Source organism: Calliopsis andreniformis, chromosome 4 (genome assembly GCF_051401765.1).
Source record: "Calliopsis andreniformis isolate RMS-2024a chromosome 4, iyCalAndr_principal, whole genome shotgun sequence".
Taxonomy (NCBI): Eukaryota; Metazoa; Arthropoda; class Insecta; order Hymenoptera; family Andrenidae; genus Calliopsis; species Calliopsis andreniformis.
Genome location: NC_135065.1, coordinates 6,886,259 through 6,909,511, shown reverse-complemented (window position 1 = coordinate 6,909,511; position 23,253 = coordinate 6,886,259). Strand labels below are relative to the sequence as shown.

At 36.5% G+C, this 23,253-nt stretch overlaps 1 protein-coding gene across 1 annotated transcript in view; it reads right to left on the bottom strand.

The window, feature by feature from the left end:
• Window positions 1-23,253, bottom strand: part of Phlpp (PH domain leucine-rich repeat protein phosphatase) — a 96,286-nt gene that overhangs the window by 7,819 nt on the left and 65,214 nt on the right. Inside the window, exons 5-6 of the mRNA XM_076376793.1 lie at window positions 10,099-10,256; window positions 9,292-9,438 (exon numbers count right to left, since the gene is read on the bottom strand). Coding sequence (XP_076232908.1) covers window positions 9,292-9,438; window positions 10,099-10,256 — 305 coding nt within the window. The remainder of the gene's footprint in view (window positions 1-9,291; window positions 9,439-10,098; window positions 10,257-23,253) is intronic.

Here is a 23,253-nt window from a genome sequence, read left to right as displayed (position 1 = left end):
TTCCTCACTCTTAAAAACCCTTCAATCATGTTTACCTTCTTACTTTATTCTTTCGCCCCATAAATTCTTTAATTTATTTATCAAGCACACACTTATTTCCACAATATACATTTGCTCATCTTATTTACCATTCTTTATCGTTCACATTCTGTCTACAGTTTAAAACGCGAGAACGTCACTGAATGTGCAGGGCATCCTCTCGTGTACATCTAAATGATCCTTATTCGAGATATGTCTTCCAGTCTTCAGAAAGCTCCCCTCACATTTTCAACAATTCATAATTCATTGCCGTATGTTGCACTCGGCACATAATCTATCTCTGCTGTGAATCTCTTCGAATCGTCGAATTTAGAGTCCACCAAGCACTAATAAACTATCAAACTCCTCACACAATTCTCTGCTGTTCACAAGTGTTTTAAAACAGTTCACAAGTGTTGTAAAACTGCTCACAAGTTCTTTTTGCAAGTATGATTAATGAATAATAGCAAGTAGCCAGTTCATTCGGTGTTTCCACTAATAAAATTATTGTCCTAGTATTTTTTCTACAAACTAGTAAATCTTGTCTCAAGCACATCCACGAGACTCCATGTTAGAACTTGAGGGTTCCTTCACGTTTGAAGAGTTACTGTCATTCCCCACTAAGAGACCCCATTTAAGTATGGTCACTACCGAACCCTAGAACACAAGGACTCATCTTCAGAATTTATACAACTCTTAGCCTCGAGCCTTCATGTATACCAATTATTCCATTATTAAACATAATTAAAACCTGTAATACCGTGTCACAATTAGAACCTTTTCAGATACATTATTCATACACATAGCTTCAATTTTTTAAAAGAAAGAATAGAAACAGGTTTAACTATCAACAAAAAATACAATAAACTAACAAAAATACTCAGCACCAAATTCCCCAATAAGAAACTGAGTCAACAATCTCAACAACCACAATAAAAAGCAAACCTATATAAATAACTTCCTTCTCTTCAGTTTCAACAGACTCTACCTCAAAGATATTATAATCCAAAGGCACTTCTAAATTTACAAACGTCCGTGCCAGAAGAACATGGAACAACGCCTGTGTCCTAGGGTCAAGAATAAGAAAGCTAGCTCGGTGCACCTTCGCGCGAGTTCTCTGTAGGACTAAGAAGTCCATCGGCAGGCAGAGCATGTCTGTGCTATGCCGAAGAAAGAGGGAGGCCAAGGATCGCTCGACTGGCCACTGTAACGTAACAGAACAGAGAGATTAGCCTCTGGTAGCGGCGTACCAGGGACCAGGGGCCCTCCTCGGGGCCCGATCGTGAGCCAGCGATCAGCGGCCAGCAACTGGCCAACGTCCGACGGTTCTCAGCGATACACGTCGGCCTAGTTACGTTACGGAAGCCGAAGACTCCTCCAGCGGTTTCCCCGATCAGTTTAGATGCGTCGCTGTGGAAGTGGAACGACAAGGGATGTGCGCTCTTTCTGATCGGACTTTCTGATCGGGAAGTAATCGCACGGTTTCGCTGACTGCCCCCTGGCATTGTTCGAATCTGGAGCACGTTTGGCGACGAGATTCTGTGACGCGGAGATTTGAACCCTTTCACTGACTGCGCGGAGGTTGGGTCGAGTCGACTGCGGAGACGGGGATGTTGGAATCACTGTAGCGTTTTCATTTCGCTGGATTTTTGAGGGAATGTCTGGAAGCCCAGGTGGAATGTTAGTTCATCTGTAGCGGACAAAGGTGGAGGAACTCTAATTAAAATTGAATTGTTGCGAGTTTGTTGAACCTCCAGATTTTAAATTTAGGATACCTGTTTCGTATTTCTGAGATCTTTGAACTTTGAACTTTGAAGTTTGAAATATTCAAAGATTTCAAATTTTCAAATTTCCACGTTTTTAAATATTTGAAATACAAACTTGTAATTCTGTGAACGTACCAATTTTGAATTTTTAAAATTGAAAATATTTGAAGCTTTCAAATTTTTAAATATTCAAAGCTCTTTTCAAACATTCAAACACTATATTTTTTTGCAGTTTTATATGGGTGTATTTAACTTAAGCTTGAATAATGTTATGGATCTGCTAAGCAATATTCAAGAAAATCGTACAATACCAATATAAACTGTATGAAACAAAATAAAAGAAATATAAAAAAACAATACAAAAATTGTTTCAAATATCCTGCATATCCTGCAATACCCTTTGTACTAAACATTTTAGAATCAAAGTCACCACACACTATTAAATAAATAAACTACATCGATTGAAAGAAGGACACATATTTAAAAGGAAATAAAAAAGTGAAACTAGAAACTTAAGCTAGCCCTCTATTTCTCATGTACTCTGTAACTTTTTACCTAGAAACAATAAGAACTTTATTTTTGCTGGTGTACCACATGTAGTCACTGAAGCGTGCCACAAGATATTTCTCGAGCTCCATACATGGATCACGTAGAGTGGAGGGTTAAATTGCGTTCCTCACGAAGTTTCTCGTTGTTGGAGTTCGCCGAGAGACTATCGTCGTGGACTCTTCTTTAAGATCCTCTCGTAGCTTCCAAGAGACCACGATGAATGTTTTAAGCAGTTCTTCCATCCCTTTTCGCGGGAGCAAAGGGTTGGCCCTTTCAGTCATTTTTTGGCCGTGAGACGCTTTTAATCTCTGTTTGGCCTTCTGACTGGTCTTAGCGACGATGGGACTCACGAATGTTAATTGATAGTAACGACGAGAATCGTTCTTGCTTTTGTAAATAATGGAATTATCCATGAGGGCGAGGGAGCTCTTTTTCCGTGTCGCTTGCGCATGCAGTTTGTCAGAGACCCTGTTTTATCATTTAAACGGTTCTTTTGTCTCCACTGGGAGGTGGGAGGAAAGTGGAGGAAGACAGCTGATACTTTCGCGTCTCTTCGAACTGAAGTTTATTTATGCAGGAAGATGTCTGTGCACTTTTGAAAAAACGCTGTGCTTTTAAGTCGATAGCTTACTTCACTGTTCATTACTGTAATAAAAATGTTCTTATTTAAAAATGGTAAAATTATCTCGTGACAGTGAGCACAGGAAGGGTTGCTCAAAAAAGAGCAACGAATTTCTATAAACTTTCTCAGTCTAATTACTATCTTAGTGAATCCCCAAAAATAAATATCACTATATGACAAGCATGCAACATCTACTGGCAAAGTTATTTAGCATGAGCAGAATAATACAGATGTTAAACTTTTTGTTTACTTCCACTGCACGTTCGCAGAGTTCATTGGGTGCATCAATTATTGACATTAATTACCGAGCTGTTTACTCCAATCCACCTGTGCTAATTATAATTCCAATATTTTTAACGTCATTTGGTCAAACATCATTATCGGGAATAATATTAAACAAAATTCACTCTATCATTACTAGTCGCTACATACTGAGTGACAGTACTGAATTTGAGTTGTTAACTGGAGCTTCATGCAACAAAGATTTTATCCTAGGTCTTTGATTTTTTTCTGTACAAGAAAAGAAATTTACCAACAAGATAATTCAACACTAAGTAATATAATTTCTCAAACACTTCTTTAGTAACATATTTAATTTTCATTTATATTTTATTTAGCTTCAAAATGAAAGTTAACTTTAAAATTGAAGTTGAATATTGAGTATTTCCCATTTTTGCTACACTGCAGTCTGCAACAATTATACATGATAAAATTACAGGTGGCAGGAAAAAGTGTCGTAAACGCAAGGTCAGATAAGGGAATCAGTACCTTCATCCTTAATTAATGCCACGTGCACGTAACGAAGGTAGAACGCACGCGTCTCCTAACGTGCAATTACTAACAATTTCCAGCAATGTAATCCTATTACCATCGTTCTATCATTTATTTTTCAATGTGTCCATACGTTTCTTCGATTCTCATCCACTCGGTAAACTCAATATGTTTCTACGAGTCGAAGTTTCTGTCCCAGGTACCCTAACTCAAACAAATTCAATTTTCTTCGGGAGGCTCTAGCTTCCGTTCAAGCGTTTAAATTACTACGACGTATATTCGCTGACTTTTTTTCTTCAAATTATTATTGTGGTAATGCTTCCTCACCAGCTAGATCAGTAACATTTTTTTCGAAGATAGGACTTATATTTTGTTGGTACTAATCTAATAAGTAGTAGTAGTTCGATTATGATAATTTGGTAACCAATAGGTTTAGTGACTGGTAAATGGCTGTTAATAGATGATGGTAGATGCACTTTAGATGCAGTGCATATGCAATTTAAATTTATAGGTATAATAATTGTATTATTAAATGAGAGGTCTTTCAAAAATCTGTGTTAATGTTATCTAGTTATTAATATTAAGTTTTGGTCATTGCAGCAAAGAAATATAGTTACTTAGATGATTTTTTTAATGTTCTTTTCTGATGCTTAATTTTCCATTCCGAGAGATCTTTTTATATTATCTTTTCTTCGTTTTGTGTCATGAATCGCTACAAAGCTCCCTGTTCTCGGGACTTATTCTACTGTCGACGTGCACTAAATAGTTAGGTCAGACACAGCAAAATCAGTAGAATAAGCCTCGAGTCAGACACACTTGAGACGTACATTACGAGTTTCCTCAGCAAATAATAACTCAAAAACGAAGCTCCAAACGCAGTGTCGTCTATCCTAATATTCATCTTATTTTAACACAACAAAAAATCATCCCTCAAAACTTCCAACTCCTCATTAAACACCCTCCACAAAATACAATTCCAAAAGAGAACGCAGCTCTCGTCTACTTCTAATCCGCTGCTAATAACTTCTCTCGCGAAAAGATTAACTCACTACTGATGCATAATAAAAAATAAAAAACAAAAAAACTAGAAAATCTCCTAATACATTCCCCCTCCACAACACTTCAATTCCACAGATTTGAAAACGCAGCCAATCCCTACTCCAACATCAAACGTAACCGCTAATCGCGGCAAGAATCCTCAGAAATTATTGGAAAGTTTCGCATTAATTCGCGGCTCTTCCTCCGTTGTTTCTGCGCCACTGCTCCCCCGATGTATGATTTCTGTCGGGCGTGTTGCCCAACTCCGTTCTACTGGTAAGCGGAGAGTTGGCTTAGGTTTTGCACGATGCAGGTGTATTCGTCTTTATATACGTGCTTTTTTCCCCCCTGTTGGACCCGTGCTACTATGCACGCGTGTGTGAGCAGCGTTAGTGTATCGGTTGGTTCGTGCTCACACCGTAGTTCCTCCTGCCGCGGGGCTTTGCTATCCTCATTTCCGGTCGGTGGAAAGCGGTTTTCGAGAAACTTTACGTAATCTCCGTCTTGATTATACGGCCCTCTCGTGATCACTGGAGCTGTTGGCTCGATCTGCGTGTCTAATTCGACTGTCGAGAGAGATCTTGAAGCGAGGCGAATTTCGGTACACGCTGAGGGTGAACCACTTCTGATACTTTCTTCATTCCTATTTTGTTTCCCATTTTCGTGTACTATTTGTATACTTGACTGATTTTCTTGAAAACGAAGTCTTGGATGAAAAAATGGGTCGTTTTTTTCTTTTTTTTTTGTACATTTGTATTAGGATTTTTGACTCTATATATTATTGGGTTGACGCAAAAGTTCGTTCCATTTTATCAATATCATCTAGTACTAAAAATGGGACGAACTTTTGCGTCAACCTAATATTTGTGGGGATGATTCTGTATCAATGATGAATTGAGAAAGTTGAATTTCTTCAAGGTAGGATTCTCTTATGCTATGCACGTTGTGGTGGTCGTTGGTCAAGTGGGAACGTGGCTTTAGATATTTTAACACTTCAATATGAATGTATCTAGATTCTTCTTTTTACCGAAAAATAATAATTTACAATTTATTTTATTTGAAGTTTGTCCAAGTTTTAATTCTATATGCAGTGGCAGTCTTTAAACCAGTTCCCCACGCGTAAAATTAACAGTACACGTGTGAATGTGGCTGAATGTATACCCTACATTGACATTTTCATGTTCTAGTTCTAACTCAAGAAAAGAATGTATAATTATGTAACATTTTCTTTTTCCCCGTGCTCCAGATTTTCTAATTAATTTTTACTGCAAAAGGCATCCTCTTACCGCGATAAGTGTAACAGAAATATCTTTATATTAATTTTTCTTCTCTTCTTTGCTGTTCGCTTCTTCCACCATGATAAGTATAATGGAAATAGTTTTATATTACTTTCATTACGCCCACCTATTAGTTTTAATTGCTCTTTCGCTCACAGATGCTATGGAACCTCTCTCCGCCATAATGAGGATAATAGAAATGCTTTTATATTAGTATTACCTTTGCTTAATCAGCTCATCCGTTTTTCCCATTTCCTATGCACCTTTCATTCCGCCAAATTTTTTCACAAATTTCGTGACCTTATTTACGTCGAATACTGATTGATCTTTTTAACGAAAAATATTCGATAAAGTTGGATCAGTTTTATTTTGCAATCATTGAGGTAATATTTTTGCCTTCTGATTATAGCTTTCAACAACTCTTGTGTAAAAGGCGATTGTACCGACCCCAATTATAGGAAATCAATGCAATCTTGTCATTAGAGGAAGGGCAATTTGCAACCGTACATACGAGCTAAAGGCTTGCATATCTAAGCAGCAAACTTTCGATGTCTAAGTACAACTTTAAGCTAAATACAACTGCAACTAGTACAGCTAAATCAACTCTCGAACTACTGCTTTGCGAAATTAGTTCTACATATACACTGTCTGTTGGTTTGTTAATTCAGCAAGGCAAAAACAACGGTTGGATCTGTCTATTCCATCTGATTCTCGACGTGTTTGAATGGTAATTAGGAACGAAAGTGTAACAACACATTTTGGAAATTTCGTGGGAACTTTTCAGTGTTCCCATTTTCTATATATAAATAAAAAAGAAAAATTTTAATTTTTCAACTTAAATTTGTAAACATATCAAATATTTATGCAATATTAAAATCTACACCTCTTCAATTTTTCTCCTAATCTTTAAACAATAGTATCTAAAAAATATAAATACTATTTTTCCCCTCGAGTGTCTCTATACTGTATTACATTATAAAAAACAGAAATATATTTCTGTCACTTACTCCATTGTTACTCAAAACAAAGAACACAGAAATCGTAATTACACGAGCGTTCGAATATATTAATGACAATTATTGTGTTTCTCTATGGGCAACCATTCGAATTGATGAGATTCCAAGTGTGACGCGATTCGACTCTCGGTATCGATTCCTGTTACACACCGACTCCAATTATCCATGGGATAGACAATTTATCTTAATTAGCACATCGTCGAGTAGGCAAGGGTGTTGGGATGCAAGGAAATCGGCAAATAATATATCTGACTCGACGGTTCGTTCGATTAATTAACGGATAACTTTCTATTATCGTCGGACCGGAAGTCCTGCTGATTTATCGGCAGATCTGCGACGGGATAAACCGCGATTACCTCTGGAAATTGAACCTGCGATTTGTGCATTAGCAGAGAGCTACTCTGCGTTCAGAAACTCTCGATTGTTTCAGTAGCGACGAGGGAATCTTTAATTTGCTGACAAATTAATGAGGCATTTTTGAGAGGAGAGTCACTATTGACAAGAATTACTGTTAAATGAATGAATCTTTGTTAAATAATTGGTTTTTCTACATTGGAGTAGGGTTTATGCGAAGCTGATTCTTTTAGAAATTTTAGAATTTTTGAGAAGATATTTTCGTATGATAGTTTCATCATTCATATGATAAAAATGTAATTAGGAATTTCAATCTAAGGAATGGGAAAGATACTTTGAAGTCTATTACTTCTTTAATATAAACTCGTTAGTATGCATTTATAGTGCTCATAAATAAAATTTGAATTTTTGCTGAAAATGCACTGAATTAATTTACACACGTAATATTTGATTAAAAAATTCCAAGTTTCTTACTTAATGATATATCAAATATAAATGAAACCAGTGATGAACAATTGTCGCACATTTTTCAATAAACTCTTATCATGCAACTCATATGACAAAAATTGCAATTTTTATTATCTGTGATGCCATTCTTAATATACAGGATGATTCACATATGCATGTCAATATTTCCAGGAATGAATTAAGACACTCAAATAATTAAAAAACATCATATGAACATGTATTCTCTGTACCTTAGCTTTAAATTATGGATTCTTAAAGAAAGTGGCTCACTCCCTGAATTATTGACATGCATTTCTGAATCAGCCTGTAGATATAGAAGCGACGAGCAATTTTTTCCTACAGCGAGTCGAAAATGAATGTCGACAGGTTTCACCAATATTCTTGTTGCATTTAAAATGTAACAAAAAATCGCTTTAACAGATCTAGTTACTTGTCAGTAATTTTTCTCCCTGACAGGTCAATCTAGCATTATGCGATAGCTCAATCCGACAGGTAATTCAATGAATTCCTCATGAAGCAGACAAATAACGTCGGAAACATTTTAGATTACAGATTCTTCTACTGAAAATATATACTTTCTTAAAAGAACGCGATCGATCGACCAAGGAATATCCTTCGATGTTTCAACCAATAATATTGCACGTCAAGTCGTGTGCAAGGAAACCTTATACGTTTCTCTGTTCCTTTCATATTCCTTCAGCGGTTATTGATTGTCTCGTGGAACGTTCGTTCCTTTAACAGCTACTTCTAATATCAAACAATTTTTCATACACCGAAAGTTGGATTTGAGTTCGACCACCTTGAGTTGTTCGTAAACTGCTGCATTTTTGGAAATGTATTTTGAAGTAGTGACATTAACTTCTTGGATGAAATTTAATTAATAGTGAAAACTAAAACTTAATTTTCATTATATACTTTTCTAATTAAATAAAGTTCGTAGAGAAATATTCTTTTAGTCAAAAATACCACATGAGTGCATAATGAGGTACTTATTATGTATCTATCAAATATTTCTCTAGACTCTAGAAAATTACTAAATACAAAATTTAGATATTATTTTTTTAAATGTTCTTTTAAAGTCTACTACTTATTTTCTATATTCTCAAATTTTAAACGATGTGCATAGGAATGTCAAGAAGCACCAGAAATGAACAAATTTGGAAACTAATGTCCAAGATTCGAGAAGAATACAAATTTTCTATAATGCAGAAGTTTGTTGCATTAGAGACCTTCACATCGAGTGTGCTATCATTTTCATGTAATCCTCGTTCCACAAATATTTCCGAGTTATTTCGTCGAACGAGTCGTGAAAAATATTCTAGCTGGCGGAAAGAATGCCAGTGATATCCCCCCAACGTGTTTCTCGAGGCGTGTGGCCACGAGCGAAATCTGATAAAATTGACTTTACATACTTGATAAGCTGGCTTATGTCCCCTGGAACCTTCTCGATTTTGTTGTCCGAGAGATTGAGGTAGGTCAGCCCCCTGAGCTCCAGTAATTCCCGTGGAATTCTCTTCAGCTCGTTGCTCTCCAGGTGGAGGATATGAAGTTTGGGGAACCTTCGTTAAAACAAATCCCTCCTTAAGCAATTTACACCGACCGAGGTAACCGCTCTAAATAAGTAATCGAATTATCCCAATCTATCTTCTCGCGTTACTTTAAACTGAATAGATAGCAAATATTAACTATTTAACGAATAATTAAATATTAAATTACCATTTAGAATTAATTATTGCTAAATATATAATAGTAGGTAATTTAATACTCAGCTGGTGGGATAAGATAACATACAGTGATTATACTAATTAAGCTTTTAATTCAATATTTAGTGCAAAAAATGTCCATAAATAATTTATATAGATTAATAAACTGAGAAGTTGAGAGATTGTTTTGTGGTTCTACAAATTCTTCTTTTTTAATTGAATTACAGTGATTCTATCATATTATGCTATAATGCTGATACTGTACCAGCTGAGTGTAATCAAATGTATTTGCAGAGATGTCAATCGTTGTAACTTCAATACAATTCCTTATAGGTATTATATTATTTATAAAATTGCTCTTTAGCCTAAGTGTGAACTACTATCTAATTTGACACGCAGATTAAGACATTGTTCAATGTTTTACATTGACAAATTTTATAATTTTGGGATTACTGATAGTTTCCAGAATCAAACACTAAAATTTCGATATCTATGTTTCAAATCGACGTTCCATACCTGTGCAAGAGCGCCAGATTGTTGTTCGTGCCTGTAAGCTGGTTTTGGCTCAAGACCAACTCTTCTATGGCAGGGAATGCTATGGCACTGTCAGGGATTTTTGACAGGCCGCCGTTGCTGAGATTCAATTGTTTTGGGCACGCTGACAACTGTATAGCCTGGAACAAACGAGTATTGTTTTGGTTAATGAGGATGAATAAAAAAACTACGTGACAATCTTCTGAATTCTTTGGACGATGAAATCTGACTACTTAGGATTCATTGTGTATAAAAATTCTCTAGTTTTATGTCCTGATGTTTATAAATTTTATGAATCATTCAGAAAAGATATTTTGTGGAGGGTAAATTTATAAATTTATTGTTACTTCTTAGATATATTACTTCCCACTCAGAGAGAGGAAATACACCCTGAAGAGTGTTAGGAAACAAGCCAAAATTTGAGAAGTTATACTCTGTTCATTAAACCGATGAATAATTAGGTAATTAACGTAGAAGAAAAAGTTAGCGCAATTTTTCCTTCTGTTACAAATTTTTGCACTTCCTCTTAAAACTCTTAACGCTATTAAAATATGGATTTTATGGAACAGTTTGAGAATCCTTATTTTTAGGAAGCCTGTTTAAAAAATTAATTCGATGAAGTCTGGGGATGTTTCAGTGATAAACGTTTCCACGAAAATCTTTGTTTTCGTCGTAATGTCATTGCGGTATTTGATTTCCAGGAAGAAGCAGTTACGTTTCATTACCTCGAACTCGAGAGAGTCCGTATCGATGGTGTCCCTGTCGAAGTCACGTTCCTCCATAATGGCGATCAAATCCCCCGTGTATACCATTTTTCAGGCACTCGCGGGTCTCTAAGATAATCATCGATCGCGCACGTACACGTTCACATGTTTCACATCCGTGATACTCGAATCGAAGTTTCTATAGCGACGATTAATTATCTCGTGGTACCTGGGCTTCTTTTAATCACTATTCTTCCTTCTTGTGTCCATTGTAGTAAGAACTTTAATGAACTAATCGACTGACTTTTATGAGATTCATCAGCACTTTGCTAAGTAATGTTACTTCACTTTTGCCTTAGTTTCAGGATGATTCACCGTGGCATATAAATTGTTTAAGGTAGAGGAATTTTAGAATTTTAATGCTGCATTCTGCAATTAATTTCCAATTTTAAGAATCGACTTTCGATTGTGCCAATTTTTCACTTTCATAATTTTAGTTTTAATACGTTCTTCATTTTAAATATTTGTGTGTAAGATATTTTTGTAGGACATCGATGGAGCTATTAAAATGTATTGGCTTGTAATAATTGAGAGTGATCCCGATCCAAGTTTAGTTTCACTTCTGAAAATGGGAACTTATCACTTGTTAAACACTCTGCACATCTCCTATCATATTAAAATATCTATTTTTATTTTTTTATGGAGCAGCTCTAAACGAACATAGTGTTTAAAAAAATGTAAAAATTCCCATATTTTACATAAGCATTGAATTCAGATTTTACCTACAAACGTCCAAGTTACTTAATGATCACTTAATGGTCATTAAGCCCCCATGATTGCTCATAAAACCACAAATTTCAATTTATATAATTTCATTACTTAGCAAGATGTGGTGAGTTCAAGAAAACTTACGTACGTGGGCATACTGTTAGAGCAAGTTTCATGAAAACATGGAGAAAAAACGGTAATGACCTACACAGTGAAAAACTGGCTCGGTATGAGTTAAAATAATTATGAGTTCCGAGGCTAAAGACACTTTACGAGGTTTCGCGCGACGTGTAAGTCTGGTCGTAAGTTCGCCAGCCTTGCCGACGTGGCTGATAGTCGTTGGAAGTTTCACGAAATTGCGGAACACCAGTTCGCGAGTATGAATTACACACGATCAATGATAAACGCAGTTCCATGCTGTTTCGAGACGTATGCACCTCGTGAAAATGCAGTTGCATTCGCGCGGAATTAAGACTGATGTTGTCTTGTTTCGCCATCGTCAGTGTTTCTATTTGATGAACTAATTGTAAGGTTTTTAGTTTCGAATTGCAAACTGAGGCTCGTTTTGTAATCTTTTGTGTGAATATAATACTGTCTTAATAATGTTTCTCTAATATCAAAGAAGCTTGCTAGTTAATTCCTGCCAACACCATATTTAAGATATTGCGTCTGCTCTGTTTTATTAAGAGTTTTATATGTTCAGTGCTGTTAAGAATTTTATAGTTCAATTCTTTCTAGAATTTTATGCTTCTCACAGATGACAGTTTTCTCGTGGAGATGCGATATGTTAGTAAACATAAGCTTTCCAATGCCATAATTTCCATTTTCATTGGGTGAATGTTTCTGCGAGAGAAAATACTCTCACTTTGAAAGCTAGTCGAAGCTAAACATCCAGATTGGGAACAAATATACATCATTACCATTATTTATTTATCTATCAATATCAATACTACGTATTAGAAAGAATTATTTCTAGATAACACTCCTGTAAAAATACTCAAAATAATTACCTAAAATATACTGCTAGGCTTAAATCACTGTTCCCAAATTCTTGAAAAATTTCAAGCCAGCCACAAAACTGTCATCAAAACCAAAACATCAAGATTACAGTCCAAAAAAAGCTTCTTCAAACTCTCATTTCCTTCATCCTCAAAATTCTTAAAGTCTCCTCAGGACTATAAAAATGCTGCATCCAGTTTGACAATTCTCACGTTTCTTACCCCCATCCTCACCCTCATCGTATCCCCCATCATTATTCACGAAATCGCGAACCTTTGTCACCACAGCAGCCAATAATAACGCTAACGTAAAAGGGGCGAACGTTCGGCATTTCTCATATCTGTCGAAGCGTCTCATCACTCTTGGGCAGTTGGGTGGCGGCGAATTCCTCGCGGAGGGTGTCGCGGGAAAGCAGAGATGGAAAATGGCACACGTATCGAGGCTCGTTGACACGCGTCTGCGATGCCGTGAAAACGCGAGGAGGAAACGAGGCGGAACGACGCGCTGCCAGCTAACGGACGTGTTTCGTGCCCTGCACGCTGTGACGAGAGAAGAAGAAAGCAGGAGAGGCGCGAGGAAGAGGAAAAGGACGAGGGGGAAGAGTTTCGCGTATCGGTTGTTCGCGAGCCTTCGATGGAAGCTGACGATTGAAGTACACCAGCAACTTTTCTTTCGAACCCTTAGGAAACTTCTGGTCCCTGCGCTGCGTGATAATACAGCTTCTGGCACGACCGAAGGAGTTTTATGATTGAGACACGCTTCTATCGTGATGATAAATTCTGTTAATGGAGATGGAGGTTCTTTTTTCTTCTTTTTTTAAGGTTTTCGTATGACCCAGTTTTTTCCCACATGGTCTGGGGGTGTGTTCACTTTCATGGGGAGGAGGAAGTTGCTTCGAATATTGATTTTGGGGGAGGAAATTGGCGAATTTTTGATCACCCCACGTTTAAGGGATGATGTGTATTTAGAGGAAAGAGTACGAATTTGGGAGGAGTTTTTTAGCAACGATTCAGCTTCAGAATCCCTTGTCATTAATCCCTAGTCTTAGAGGTTCTCTTAAGTTGCGTAAATTGACAAATTTATAGGCAAATAATTATTGTCAGATAAATAAATAAATCATTAGCTTTCCCAAGGTTCTGTGATTTGTTTTCTCTTCCATTTTTGAAGCTGTAACAATACCTACATCATAATTTGGAATAAATACATATGACTATTTCTTGTATCATTTTAAGGAAAGGGATGAACTTACCCCTTCTCTTCGAGAGAAACGATTTTCCTGCCTTTCCTAAATTCAATGCTATAATAATGCCCAATTACGATTTATGTTACGCCTATGTCTTATCTAATTACAAAAGAAGGGATGAAACTACCCCTTCTCTTAGCTAGAAAAACGATTCTTTCCTTTTCTTCTAAATTCTTCGATCTAACACTATCCACTAACACAACATATGTGCAACATAATTAACACCACAGCTATAGCTTGTATAATTCTAATTTCTCCCTCTTTTGTATAATTCTAATTTCTCCCTCTTTTGTATAATTCTAATTTCCTCCTCTTCCCTATTATAAAATCGCCAAGCAGAATCGCCTTACTATAAAAAGAAGCAACAATAAGAATAAAGTAGAACCATAAAAAAGATACAACGTGTTTATCGTAACTAGCAACAGTCGACAGAACAATCGCAGACGCGATGAAGAATTCCTAATTAGCGGTCGTTAATTACCTGGGCTGGCCAGCGCGTAACGATCTATTACACACGAAAATGACGATGGCGATGATGCTGCGTTGAAACGGGCACGTTGCCCCGTTATTTCGGGCCTGTTCGTGCGAAATCCTTGGTCGAACGCGCTTTATCGTTGCATAATTTTGTTAAGCAGCCGCGGCTACGAGCGTACGAGGCGCATTAATTTGATTAGTAATGGCAACAATAACCGTAATACGTAGCCGAAACGCAGATAACTGTAATTACCGGGGAGGAACGCGGAGACGGCTGGGTGGGGATGGTGTTTCCCTTAATCACTTTCTTGCCCCGGCCACGGAGCTCTCTAATTCCGCAGACAGTTCGTTGTAAAGATTGCTATCATCTTCAGGCTTATTTACATAGGCGAATGTACGTGCAGGCAGGAAATGTTTTCGAGACTGGGCGAAAGGGACCAATGGCGAGACTTTTGGGGCTTTCCCAAACAGCACAGAGACACTTTAAAAACGTCTTAAAGACATCTATTAAAGTCCTAAAAATGTCCAAATGACGTCTGTGAGACACCCGCTGTTGCAAGTCAATATGTCTTTAGGACGTGTTAAAAGACATTCATGAGACATCTTAAAGATATTCATATTATATTTGTAAGATGCTGAGATAAAAAATAGACGTCTTTAAGACGTCCAAAAGTGTAAGTCTTTAAGAGGTCTATGTAGCGTGAGTTTAAGATGTCTTATGGATGTAAATTTTGCAAGTCTTTAAGACGTACACTGTTGGAGGTTTTTAAGACGACCAAATTATGTCGTAAGACATTCAGACATAAAATAGACGTCCTGGAAAAATGAATACTTCAACAGTTTTTTTATTAAAGATGTTCAAACGCGTGTGTTTACCTAGCACTTCCCACAAACACTTCTTACATAATTGTATAATTGAATCAAGTAATGAAAACAATTAGAAAGTATTGTACAAAATGTTTGGAATGTGATGGAAAAGCCTTTGAACATTTCCTTTAGTAAAGACAATTTTTCAAACTATCTCGTGAAGTATTCATGAGTAGGAAACCTGTGGAAAATATGATTACTCTTTTCAGAGATGAATGTATTAAAATTCGAAAAATATAGATAATATAATTTTGTAGAAAAATACAAGTTCCTAGATGTGAATATTTCAACAATAAAATATTATATACGTGTTTTCGAGTATAATTCCGCATATTTCCTATATGCAAACTATTGTTCATACCTGTCGTCAGTTCATCAAATCGTTTGTCACGTATATGTGACATGGCGTGTTATTTATTTATTCTGAATACAGGAACGACAGCTTTTATCCACCAGATATTTTGCCATCAGGAAATATTTTCAGCCAACCACGGAAAACGCTACAATTTATTTTTTACGCATTATCATTTTTTATATTCTCGCGATAATGAAGTTCATTTAACTCTGGTAGATATAAACGAAGCATAACGAGTTAATTTTTGTCGTTATCGATAATGAGGTATTCTTCTAAGAAGGAAAATTCAGTTATGCTGTTAGCTGATCCTTAATTAATAATTAGACCGAGAATGGTATTAGAAAATTCAAGGAATTTTTCCCTGATAAAATTAACAAAACCACTGCGTTAAAATTTGTAGTCTAGATCTCTATATTTGCAAAATAATCGCACGAGAAGCTTGGACGAATCTAGCCAAGATTCTAAAGTTTCAAAAGGAGCTTAATAACTCTCTCAATTCAGCCTAGCCTAGACATTAAAGCTTCCAAAAGGGTGTAAATAACTCAACTCAGCTAAAAAATTCTTCAACCTCAGAAAAACCTGAGACAAGTCTTCCACAACCCCAAAAAAACTATTTCAAAATCAATACACTTTCAATATTCCTTCCCAATTCATAAAAGCACCCTACACAATACCAAAACTTCAAATACCCACGTTTCCAACGTACCATCCACGCCCCAACTCCAAACCCTAAAAAGAACATTCACAAATATTCCTCTTGAAGAATGCCCACCAATTTACTCCACTTTACCATCAATTGCAGCCACCTCTCACAGCACTCGACACTCGAATTTCACATCCCAACCCCCACTATTTCCCCAATCGCCGAAACCCCACGTTCTCCATCAAACTGGCCACTGTGTATCTCACGACAATCAAGGATGCACCGCTGCTCAGGTCTTTCTCCTGTCGAAATTTCGCAACGACGGTTTCCAACGACTGTCGTAAAATCGAGAAATCGCGGTGCATCAGTGTGTTTGGACGCGTTCTGGTGGCATCTCGAACAGTCGCCGGATGCGAGGCATTATTCATGACTGAGGACCGAGCAGTCACTGAGGAGTCGCAGAGTTTGTCGCGTGTCTTCGCGGCGCGTGAACCGGAAGAACACGCTCAGCTGGCCACCATCGCGCAACGTGTTCCTCCGTTTGGTGCCGTTTCGTCGGGGACGACGATTTCGAGCGTTGCAACAGGCGGCCGCTGGCCAAACGGTACCTTTAGTATTCGAGGCAGGTGTTTCCATCGCTGTGGCACTTGGAAGGGTTATTGCTCGGAGATTTTCGAGCGATAGCGATTGAATGGGTGGGGAGAGATGTCGCGAGAAGATGGCTGTAGATAGATATTAGTTAATTGGGGTCAATACTCGAATGTTGCGTTAATATTTTAATACTGGTCTTCCATTAGACGTAGAAAAAAATTCGGTTTTAGTAGAAGTAAGTGTACATGAAAATCGAAACTCCAATAGGGAAGTCTTCTTTAAGAGATGAAAGGAATATTCTAGTATTTTTTAGTTTTTTTTAACGAATGACAATTTTTTTAGGTGAAATATTGAAGTATATTATGTGTTTGATAATAGGGGTTCTACTGTGTTGTGAGTTTCGTTTCTGATGACTAGATAGGAATTTTTGTACAAGAAAATCTTAAAGTTTGAGAAGGGTTGCTTTCGTTATGAACCCCTCAATTTTTCTATTAGAGTTTTGTTTTTGACAGATATTTGACTTTGTTAAGAATAAATTTGTAGATATACAGTTAGTAATTTCAGTAAATTGAGATTGTATATCTCTATTAAATAGTGAGAATATCCTCATACTTCTCCAGAAATTAGAGATTCGTTAGAAAGAGAAGAAAATTCGAAAGAAACTCAAGGATTACAAGGAAGTTAAATATGAATTGCGTAATTTTTGCGATTCGGTAAGAAGACTCGTCTAACGACCAATTTCAAGATCAATTTCGCGTGGTCATTGAGGTCCACGTGACTAACGGTCCTTGTATTCTTCCTCTCTTTATTCCTCTCGTTACTGTTAGAATAGTTCTACGAAACGGTTCTGAATGCGAAAAATTACTGCAAATTGCATGTTCATTGTGCCAACTGGTCCCGTAAAACTTCTTTCAACAATCTGTACCCTGTACCGGCTGGTCGCTAGTAATGTCCCGACTGAGACGGCAAAACCAAAATGGTCCCCCAACATTATCAAATTCTCGATCCAGTTAGCTCGTAAATGGTAGTTTTATGGTAATGAAGGAAGAACAGTGAGCTTCTTGCGCAACCATTCTTCGCTTCACCTTTCGCTAATGAATGAAACATTACTTCGTGAATGGAGCACGTAGCTTCAACTTCGTGGTTCTTGTTAAATGTTTGTTGGGAAGGATGTTTCATTAAGCGACGATGCAAATTGTAAATTCTTCTATGAAGTAATTTAATGCACATCAGCATTAATGGTTTCTAAGGCTGCATACTTTTAATGGCACAAGTATTTTTGTATCAATGAATAATTCTTCCTAATTAATAAGTAGAGAAAGTGCTAAACAAGGAGCAAACAAATCAATGATTATTTTATATTAATTGCTGTAGTATTATTATTCAGAATGAGCCCTAAGATTTTGTAATCTTAGGTGGATCGACGTTTATATGATTTATTGCGTCGATCACTCTGAACGAATGAAACATTTATGAAAGACTAAGGGGAAAGCTAGGGGAAACATATTCGAATATTTATCTTCGAAAGCAAACGACGGTTATAAATCGTTTTACGCGTAAAATGACGACTCGTGGAACTCGACTACGACGTACTTCTGGGATTTCAAGCGAGAGTTATGGAACTTCAAAAATTTTAAATTTTAAATAGGAATTTCACCGAACGACTTTACGCTTTGTCTACCATTTCACCTTGCATATGGATGATACTCTTACTTACATAATTATGACTAATATTTATTTTATGCTACTATGAATCGTAGTAGGAAGGATTTTTAATAGTCTGATTAAAGAAGAAAGTACGATGAATTAGATGAAGTAGATAATCTTATTAAGTTAGACGAGCTGTTTTTGTTTAAAATTCAAATCATTATGCAAAATGTGGTAATATTTCCGACAAGTACAGCAAAATAGGAAATCCTAAACATTTCAAAAAAATGTAGCTCTAGGATTTAAGTATGAGAACAAAATAAGAGAACTGCAAAAAGAAACCAGAAACGGCAAAAAACACGGTAGTGTTTAAGACAATTAACCCAAATATTCAAATATTCGAATTTTTAAACTTTCAAATTGAAAATTAGTCTAAAAATTCAATCTTAAAATTTCTCCACAAATTAAAATTTTTCAATATTTAAATATTCAAATTATCAAACTTTCAAATTTAAAAAATTTTAAACCTACAGTGCTTTAAATTTTCTAAGCTTCAAATCCTCAAACCATCCAAGACACTAACACCCACAGACAACGAGGCGCTTTAATTACTAATATCTTGTAAAAGTTCATTAAGTCCTATCTCCAAAAAAGGGTGCTGATGTATTCAACTCGACAAATTTTTCAACCTTACAAATACTCATTAAAAAGTGTGCATCCTTATAGATCACAGCTCTCCTCATTAATCTCTATCTTAACTCAGACCCCTTTTTCGTTTCCAAGGACTGCCTCCCAATTAACGTAAATTCGTCAACAGTCGTCGAAAGGAAATCAAAGACACTCGTTCTACGCGAAACAACAAAGCATCGTACGTTTCTCTCGTTGCTTTCCCCGCAAGGAATTCGGTCGTGAAAATTCGCGGCGCGACTGAATTTTTGGCTGCTGCGAACGCTTTTACTGCAAGAACTCAACGAAAGCCCGTAATTCTTCTTTTCTCTCGGTCAGGTTTCCTTTTTTTTTGCTCGTCAGCAGGGGAACGCCATATCGTGTCGCTGTTTTATATCCTCGCGTTTGCATTTCACGCTGAGCGAAGCGTGTCGATCCAATCTCCAGTTGTTCGAACAAGTGCCAGAACAAGCAATACGCAACTACGTTGCCCTCGTTTATTATCATTCCTCGCGTGGATCCGGATGCGTTTTTCCAGATGTCGGTGGGCGACTGGCGAAACGAAGGAGAACCGTTTTTCATCGATTCAAGGGTTTCCCTGGGTTGTTTGATTAATGGAACCTATGCGGGTCGTAGATGGAACTTTTTGTGTTAGGCTAACGCTGATTGATAGATTTTTTACCTAGCCTTTTGGGAGTTTAATCGGTACATTTTTTTAGTGGTATTTTGGGGGGCGATTTTTTGATTGTTTTTGGTTTTGGGAATTCTGTATTTTAGTGTATTGTTGGTTTGAAATTGTGACAAATACGATTGCTGGTTATTAAATGGTCTTTATGATGTACGAAGTTATACTAAACAGTAGGTTAATGGTACTTGACAAGTGTCAGACATTTTAAGGAATGATTTTAAACGTCAAAGTAACATAAAAATGAAGAATGATAAAAAAGATTGCGGTTGTGTATTCACTTCAGAGTTATTAATTGTTATAAAAACGTTTATTGTCGATTCGACTGAAGTGTGTCTGACTAGGGACTCATTCTACTGTCGACAGTGCCAGCGCACATTAGTCTGGCTAGACACAGTGAAATTAGTAGAATAAGTCCCGAGTCAGACACATTTCAGACGCACTTTGGCGAGTTTCTCGACAATAAATAACTCGTAAATGAAACCCCAAATACAATTTCGTCTATCTCCACTTTCATCTTACCTTAGCATGCAGAATCACCACTGAAAATTTCTGACACTTATCGTCGAACACTATGTATATTTTATAAATTATGCTACTATGCTAATTATGCCATTTTTTATACAATTTCATATTTTCATAAATACATTTAAAAAAGTAGGACCTAAATAAAAATTTCCTTCATCTTTCAAATACTATAATTTTCACTCTATTTCTCGTATCTTCTACATGGTTCAATATTAAACATATTCTGCAACTGTCCATATATTTCGAATATTCATAAATGCACAAGAATCCATAATCTAATCATCACTATTCTGTACCTACTTCTTACTTGCAGATAAAAAATAACACACTAAAAATCATACTAAAATCACACATTATTTCAACCCCCATCGAGACCATTTCTACCCCATAATAACAACGATCAACCCCCAAAAACTGCTCACGAAAGTGTCAGGCCAGGCGTCCCTAAAAATTCCATCGCGATAAAAACGAGGACCAAGTGTCACAGTTTCTGATAAGAACGCTATCTCGCCACCACTAGCGATTTACGGGTCGAGTAACCAAAGGGGAATACGAACAACGAGCCAGGAATACAGCAAGTATGTGCAGAAATATAAGAAGTGTCCTGGGGATACGGTAGATGGTTAGACTCGACGAGGGGTTCGAGTCGACGGGGTGTCTTCTATCGAAGCGCGATATAAGGGGTGGGTGGTGGAACTTCCTGCGAAGAAGCGTTGCCGAGCGCAAGGAAACACAGAGGCCGCGCGGATATTTGATACGCGCGCATGAACGCGAGCATGGTATTTGAATAATGCGATAAAGCATTCTTCCGTATACCGCGATAAACTCGTTTCCTCTGGTTCATGTTTTCGGGGGTGCCAGCGTCAGCTAGCGAAGCTCGCGATGAAGATACTTGGAGCGATGGTTTCGCCAACAAATATGTGCGATATGTACATAGTTCGGTAACAAGTGAGCTTGCGTGGTTCTGGTGTGACGTGCAGACCTGTTTGCCCGAAATGTGAAGGGTGAAGTGTGGTGAAGCGCTGAGTAGCCGAATTAATGGGGAGACAGATCTGATTCGATCAAACTCATCTGAGGTAATCTTGTATAAATCAATGATCAATAATTTGGTATAGAGTGATCCTTCACAGTGTCCTCGTTAGTGTAGCATTCTCGATGAACCGAAAAGATCGAGTAACGCTTACTGGATTAAGAATAGGACACAAAAATTTAATGCACTCTTTTTTGATTACAAAGTCAAGTCCAAAAATCTGCGATATGTGCAAGACGAAAATTATTATAGGACATTTTTTAGTGCAGCGCCTCAAATGCAATGACAAAAGAACGCAATATAACATATGAAACTTTGCAAGTATGCTACAAAAAGCAGATTCCTGCTCTGGAGTTATGAACTTCTTGAAAGATATCGAACAATATTATCAAATGCGTGTATTATAATATATTATAATAGAGTAATAGGAAATTCAAATTTTTTCTGTTTATTAGACTTTATAAATTATCTATGATTGATATTCTACATTAATTTAGTAACCAGTGATAGCTAAAATAATTCTATTCAGATAAAAACTGTAACACAAATTTGAAATACTTATCCCACATAGATTGTCTGAGAATCAGTAGTATAAGTAAAGCGATGATAATTCTACATGAAAAATAAGTCGAAAACTTAAGTGAGTTATAACAAAGACAAGAAGTTGAGTTATTATAAATTCTAAGTAAGGGATAATTGTGTCGATGAAATTCTTTACACTAGTGTCTATTACCTACTGTCTATTGTGTGTCGTGTATTGTTAACTACACAGGAAATTGAACGTGAGTAGAGTCTAGAAAGCGAAGACGAGATTCGAAGAAGAAAAGAATGGGAAATATTTTTTAACTGTCCCAGAGGAATGAAGAAATACAGAGAAACGTAAGATTCAAGGAGGTAGGAGTCTGTAGAGTATCGAGAAATATTGCTCTGAACATTGGAAACAAAGTATAAAAGAAACCTACATACGTACGTGTTGGCCTAAATTTTGAGAAACTTTGGTGTTGAATAAATAAACTGCTGTAGGGTTATAAAGTTTGTCGAAAGTATCTGGAATTCTTTTGTATCTTTTTCTCGCAATAGAATAACAAATTTTCTTATGTTCAGTTATGGAATAAGAAAGTAGAATACTAGTCGAATGATAAAATTTAATCGATTATTCAATAAAAGAAATTTTTAACTAAAATAAGGCTTAGCTTTTTATGTATTCTAATTAACTATACAGTGTGTCTCAGAGCCAGTAGTATAAATGGAAAAATGGTGCTTCTACTCGAAAAAATAAGTCAAAGATGTGGAATAAAATCTGTTGTATTTTTTGCATAAAAAATTGTTTTTAATTCATTGAAAACTCATGTTGAGTTTTAGTTGAGTTTGATGTAATTAATTATATAATTTATTTTAGTTACCTAATTGTGATTTTTGTATTATATTTCTCTGTACCTCACATTGAACGAAAGGACAGTTTCTACTTCACAGTAGATAGAGACAGTGGTCAGACTCGAGTAAGACTCAGGCATTCCTAATTGTATCTCTTTCATATATTCGATCTTCTAAATTTGATTAATATTTAACCTCAGTTTTCTACAAAGTAAAGGGTGATTTCAAACATTTGTATTTTAAGTTTCCAACTTATTTTTCATGTAGAATTATCATCGCTTTACTTATACTACTGATTCTCAGTCCTCTTATGTGTGATAATTATTTCAAATTTGTATTACAATATTTTATCTAGATAGAATTGTTTGAAATTTTAATTTTGGCTATCACTGGTTACTAAATTAATGTAGAATATCAATTAGTACATTCTTCAGAAATGCACTACCTTACAGATTACTACGTTTGCAACGAAACACGAAAGACTTCCTTCTGCTCTCTCTGCGGACTACAGATGGCAGTAGTAATCAAACTACTTGCGCTCATTCAACTGCACAAACATTGCA